Source organism: Gavialis gangeticus, unplaced genomic scaffold (assembly GCF_001723915.1).
Source record: "Gavialis gangeticus isolate Ggan-Ray unplaced genomic scaffold, GavGan_comp1, whole genome shotgun sequence".
In the NCBI taxonomy this organism is placed as follows: domain Eukaryota; kingdom Metazoa; phylum Chordata; order Crocodylia; family Gavialidae; genus Gavialis; species Gavialis gangeticus.
Genome location: NW_017728993.1, coordinates 5,262,102 through 5,268,567, shown reverse-complemented (window position 1 = coordinate 5,268,567; position 6,466 = coordinate 5,262,102). Strand labels below are relative to the sequence as shown.

General features: G+C 48.7%; 1 protein-coding gene across 1 annotated transcript; it reads left to right on the top strand.

Annotated features, from left to right (window-relative positions):
* The first annotated feature begins 3,004 nt into the window (after positions 1 to 3,004).
* On the top strand, positions 3,005 to 5,988 carry GADD45A (growth arrest and DNA damage inducible alpha). The gene is made up of 4 exons (XM_019528421.1): positions 3,005 to 3,119; positions 3,207 to 3,308; positions 3,378 to 3,600; positions 5,294 to 5,988. The coding sequence occupies exons 1-4, from the start codon at positions 3,076 to 3,078 to the stop codon at positions 5,405 to 5,407; spliced, it is 483 nt and encodes a 160-aa protein (XP_019383966.1). The 5' UTR covers positions 3,005 to 3,075; the 3' UTR covers positions 5,408 to 5,988.
* Positions 5,989 to 6,466: the final 478 nt, after the last annotated feature.

Sequence of the window (6,466 nt, the reverse complement as noted above, 5' to 3'; positions counted from 1 at the left end):
TGCTGTCAGCTTTCAAGATCCTACTATGAATCTAGCTTTTGTCCAGCTGCTGGAGGTTTTCAATTAAAAAAAACCCTAAATAAGTATCTGCTACTGAGGATTGCTGAGGAAAACTGAAAACATTCTATGATTGTAGCCTAAAGTCTACAGCAAGGGTCAGCAACCCCCGGCACGCGTGCTGAGCATGGCACGCAAGGCCATTTTGCTTGGCACGCCACTACCAGCCCGGGCTCCAAACAGCTTCTGCCAGCCACAGAGCCCAGGCTGCTCCCAGCAGGTGGCTGGGAGGCTGCAAGCCCTGCTGCAAGCAGATGGGCTCTGTGGGCCAGCTGCAGCTGGGAGGCTGCAAACACCTGCTCTGGGCTCCAGCATATCGGCACTCCGGCACCTTCCAAGGTAGACATTGTGGTTTTTTTGGCACTCTGGCCAAAAAATGTTGCCTACCGCTGGTCTACAGTTTTGGAAACCAGAAGGCAGAGAAAACAAACCCACAATGATTACTTTAAAAAAATCATTAAAAGCACAACTCTTGAGTGCATGGGGTTGCAATACTACACTTACACCATTCAGATCCAGAAGTGAATTCAGAATCACTGAGACAAAGTCTGTCCTCCATGACATAAGCATAAATGTAGAGTGACTCCAGTACTAGGCATATCTGTGATTAAAGCAGCCTACAGATCTCCCCAGTTTCGCAATGAAATGCAGCTGTCCTGCATTTCACTGTCTTTCCTTTCAGGCACAAATTCCCACTTGTCCCACCCCACACTGCAAGGTCACTTTTTATTTTAGTAAATTATTGACATAAGGAATTCTGACTTAGGCAACATAAATGATAGAAATTTTATACCTGTGCTGAAGCAAGGGCACCCACATGTATATCAGAGAGATATACTGGCAATTGACAGTGGGCCAAGGGCTGGTTCTAACTTGTGTGTTGAGTTTAAGTCCCTCAAATGCAAGACTTAAAATGATGTGCAGTTTATTTCTTCCTACCAGAGCTGCCCATTGCATGACATGGCTGTTCATGGGGCACTGAAATGCATCTCTGCTTTCCCCTCAACAGGAGAAAGAGAGGTGAATTCAACCGACAGGCTGCTGCAGTTTCACTCCTAAGGAAGAATAAATTCAGGCAAAGCTGAAGGCAACATACTTTTATATTTCCAGTGGTGGAGTTCTTTTTTAAACAGGTCTTGCCCTGAGCACATGACTTAAATATCATCTCGCAGATTTATCTCTGGACTCCCCCATGCCCTTCTGCTTTAGGCTAGGTACAAAGATTTCTGCCATTTCTGTTTCATGAATCAGCACTTCTTACGTCATGAATTTGCTATAACAAATGTGAGGTGGCAGCTTTGTCTGGTGAACTGGTGTCTACAATGAGGGAGAGTTGAGAGCTTTGCTTCAGTGGGAACGGTTTACAGTGACTCCATGCATTTAATGCAGGAGTTTGATTTCTTCTTCTTAGTTCCTAGCTATTGCTTTACCTTTGGTTACACCCTACGTGACGGAGACAAGACTTGCAAAGCGCTGGCTGGGTGTGGAGATGCTAGAGCTCTCTCATGCACCATCTTCCAGGGTAGAGAGCAGTGCTTACACACCCCAGAGTTCACTTCAATTCTGCCCTCTGGGCTTGCCCTTTGCATTCCCAGTTTTGTTTTCTCTTTTAGGCTTTAATCTTTTCTAATTTATTCTCCCTTCCCTTGGCCCAAGTGTATTCCTTGTTGCTTCTGCCTTATTCCCCTGAGTCCTTTGCCCCTTGCTTCTCTTCTTCCAAGAGAAAGAAGTGCTGCCAGTGCCCGCCATCTCTTCACACTCCCTCAGGCCTCTCAGTCTTCTCCCATCCCCAGTGTCTTTTTCTTGCCCTGCCTCATCTCAGGGTGCCAAAGGATGAGCGGCACATCCTGCTGGGGGAATGAGGTCCTGGGAACAGGAATGGAAAGAAGGAACCTAGAAAGGGGGTCGAGCTCCAGAATTCGGCTGGCCATTAGAAGTGCAGGAGGAGACCCCACAATGGAGTAGCTGGAGTGGAAAAAGGGGGTCAGGACTGGAGCTGCTGCAGAGCAGGCAGGGAATGACACTAGGCAGCGTGCAGCCAAGTGCTGTAGGGCTGCGGCTGCTAGTCAGCTTGTGCACAGACCCATGGAGGTAATCGTAGCCCCCGTTTTTCAGAACCTGGGGCTGACCCAGCCCAAACACAGCAGGCCCCATAAACTGGAAGCTCCCCAGGAACCCAGGCGCTACACTCCCCCTATCTGTAACCCTACTGCTGCCAGCAAAGGACGAACGTTGCACGGGCTCATACGGATTAGTGCTGCAGCGCTCAGCATTTGCAGGCCTAGCTACTTGGGGGCTGATCTGAGGGGTGCAGGGCCAGCTGCCGTTTGCCGTACTTCATCCCGCTGATTTCCGCGCAGCCGCCACTTTCCTTCGGCGACGCACCCGGCCACAAGTTCCTAATAATTTCTGCTTCGCCGCTGCTTTTTGGTCTGTAAGAAGTGACAGCTGAGACCCGATTTCCATTTGGACTGGATCTGAGGGGTAGCACTTCAGGGAAGAGGACCCTGGGGGTGTGGTCGCCCCCCCGCTCTGCCTCCTTCAGGGTCCGCAGAAGCTTGGAGCAAAGTCCCTGCACCCCGCAGTTGTTTTCTGAGGGGAAGGCGAGGCTGCCTGTGGTGCTGAGCACCTTTGAGGCAAGGGGAGGTGGGAGTCCTCAGCCCCTTTGCAAGCCAGGCAATCCCCTCCCCACAGCACGACAAGAGGGGTCCCCACTACAAGCCTCAGCGCTGGGGCGCGCATGATTGACAGCTCCCCCGCGGCACGGGCCTCCCAGCCGTCCAATCAGCAAGCAGAGAACAAAAGAAAAAAAGAAATAAACCAACCCCTCCTCCCCCCGCGGTGGCCGAGGCAGCACAGGGTCAAGTCGAACACAGGACAGATTTGCATGGCCCAATGGGGCGGCCGCATGCAAATGAGGGAGGAGGCGGTTGGCTGGGTGTTGGCAGGAGAAGTCCCGCGGGCCGCCCCGCTCCCTCAGAGCCGGCGCCGCGGCTCGAGGGCAGCGCGAGGCGCGCGATGACGCTGGAGGAGCCGGACAGACCGCGCTGCAGCCGGGCCAGGTAGTGGGGCGCGGGGCGCGCGCGTGGGGACTGCGGGTTCGAGTCCCAGCGCCGCTGGCTCTGATAGCGCTGGCGCTGCCCCCTCAGGATGGAGACGGCGGGCTCGGCGCTGCAGGAGGTGCTGAGCAAGGCGCTGAGCCAGCGGAGCGTCACTGTCGGCGTCTACGAGGCGGCCAAGCTGCTCAACGTGTGAGTGCCCTGCCCCCTCCCCCCCTTGTCCCTGGCCGGCGACGCGGGCTGAGCGCGGTCTCCCCGCAGGGACGCGGAGCGCGTGGTGCTCTGCCTGCTGGCCGCCGACGAGGAGGACGCGCGGGACGTGGCGCTGCAGATCCACTTCACGCTGCTGCAGGCCTTCTGCTGCGAGAACGACATCAGCATCCTGCGTGTCAGCAACCCCGCGCGCCTCGCCGAGCTGCTGCGCCTGCCGGGGCCCGGCGCCGGGGCGGACCCGCCCGCAGACCTGCACTGCGTGCTCGTCACGGTAAAGGAAGGGAAGGGGCTCCACCTGGGGGGGCTGTATGCCTGCCCTGACCTGCACCATGCATGGCCTGTGCACGTGTATGTACCTGGTTAGCCCACAAGGCACGCCTGCTGTGTCTACCTGGTTCACCTGCAAGGTGTGTGCGTGCGTACCTGGTTAGTCTGCAAGGTGTGCGCACATGTAGACTAACCAGGTAGACACATGCAAGGTGCGTGAGTGTGTGTCTCTACATTAGTCTGCAAGGCATGTGTGCACATGCATGTCTACCTGGTTAGTCAGCAAGGTGACAGTTTCCCCTGCCTCTGTCAGCCCTCTGGGTAGCCACCCAAGTGACCACCCTCTCCAGCTGGCAGCAGAAATACAGGAGGCTTGGTAGCACAGAGATGACTTGCTGCTTCAGCCCCTCTCTTTACCTGAGCACAGCTGGGTTTGCCTTCAATGAAACCTTTCAGAGTGGGTTTCCAACAAGCTTCAGACTTTAGGGGTTTCAGCTCGGCCCACTTTGAACTCAAGTTTGGATTTGCAGCTGGGATTTTGGATCAGGCCCCTTTGCACTTGGGACTGAGGTGCCCTTTCCTCTACTTACGCTATTTCCTGTACCAAGGACTTGCATCAGAGCTGCTCATGACTTGATTATAGAGATTTTTCCCGCTTCTATGGACATGTTCAAACATGTTAGATCCTGTCAGCAGCAGGAGTGAGCCCTGTGAGTCACCTTGTTACGGCAGCTGGGGTATTTTTTATTTATCTTTCCTCATTACTGGATTAGATAAGCAGGTTGGATTGCTTTTGGCAGAAAATGTTAGGAGGAACTTTCTTTACAGGTTCTGGGGAGGTTTTCTTTAAAGGTTCTAAATGATGTGATTATAAAATAGCTTGACTTGAAGTATTATTAAGTGAAAGCTAGTTGTAGACCAAAACAGGGGCATTGTTCCAATTCTGTCGGGATGGGGTAAAATATTTAAAAAGTAAAGTTCCTATTTTGAAATTTCTTCTTAAGGAAAAAAAAGCAAGCTCTAAAGAGTCCTGTTCCAGCCAAATTACATGTCAAACAAGCAGACAAAACAGTGAATGTTCCTTTAAAAGTTCTTGACCTGCAGAGGGAGACAGTTTTAGATGCAATGCTTGAGAACTGTGCATCACACCTAAAGGAAGCTGGTAGCTGTACTCTTTCTACAATAGCCTGAGATGGATATTGTAACATTCATTGACATGAGGGGGAGTTTTGTACAGAAAGATAGGGCAGTCAACATGACATACAATCTTGCATTTCAGTTAAGAGAGCAGGTTGTGTGTGAAGTGTATTTGTGTGTACATATGAGAGAAGCCCTATAATGAATAGACAATAGAATTAAAACAGAACTTAAAGACACAAGAAAGAAGGCAGCATCTACCACGAGAGTTTAAAATACCCTGACCCTCAACCACAGCTATATATCATGAAACCCTTAAAATCCTCACTCAGGTTTTAAATATTATATTCCTGCATACAGATAGGACAGCAAGAAACCTGTAAAAGGCTTGAGGAAACTTCACCTGTTGCAAACTAAAATGAATTCAAGGAAAGAGGGTAGTTGTATGATTGGATGTGAATAGTTGCATTACAATAGCGCTCTTTATTTAATTATTTTTACACCAATCCTTTGAAACCAGTCACCGTTTTTTGTTTTAAAATCAACTCTGTCTTTTCCAGAACCCCTATGCTTCTCAGTGGAAGGATCCAGCACTGAGTCAGCTGATGTGCTTTTGCCGTGAAAGTCGCTACATGGATCAGTGGGTTCCAGTGGTTAATCTCCCTGAGCGGTGATGGCATTTGGATGTAAACAAACTGAACAAAATTGCACTGAAGTTCTAAAATACTTTAGCAGTTGCTCAGGAAGTAACTCCCTACCCTGACACAAGGATTACAAAAAACAAAACAAACTGATGTCAAGTGGGTTAGACTGAAGTTGAACTACACGTTGTGTGGGACAGAAGAAGTGGACTCTGCAGTTGAAAAGTGATGGGAGAAGAAGTGAAAGCTGAAAGCGTATTAAACAAGCGTCATAAAAAAACTAAAAATTGCAAGAAGATGTAAGGTGCTGTATGCTTGAGTTACTTGCAGACTATGCCAAATACCTTTGAGTTTCAAGAGTGCAACTTGTAGTTTCTCATTTAAAACACCTTTAGCGTGCAAGAGCAAAAAGGTTTAATCAAAACATTTAAAACCACCATTTTATTGTATTTTAGAATGTTGATTTTCAAGGTTTTTATTCTAAGATCTACTAAGTTATTTTATGATACTGATGGAGGATTTATTTATGCTATGAACTTCAGAACTGGAATACCCTTAAACAGTTGGTCTACAACTCCACCCCTTGTTTTAATAAAATATAACTGTTTGAAACTAGATGGTGTTTCTTTTACTGAAATAAAATTAAAAACCTCAAAATCCTAGTGTTAAGTTCTATTTTCTTGGCAGATTCAATACTCTGCAATGTTGTGGGACTTCTATGGGCAAGATGCATACAGAGGGAGGTTCAAAACTCAAGCTTTAATAGGTTACACCTTTTTACAGATGTAAAATGTACATGAGGCTTCTCAGTGTGGGGTCTTCCAGAACACCAAAATGTGCTAAGTACTTTGTGGTACAGAATCAACAGGCTCAGGGAGATGGTATTTTCAAAAGTACCTACGTTATTTGGAAGCCTCAGCCCTATTGAAAATCAATGGGATTTACACACATTTGAAAACTTTTCAAAGGTTCTTACTCTGACAATCTAATCTGAGGCTTTGATCCTCTTTATCTGATGAAATATCCAAACTAATTACTTGCAAATACTTATGCCTAGGCTCTTTCTTTTGATCAGATTTACTCCTTGAAGTG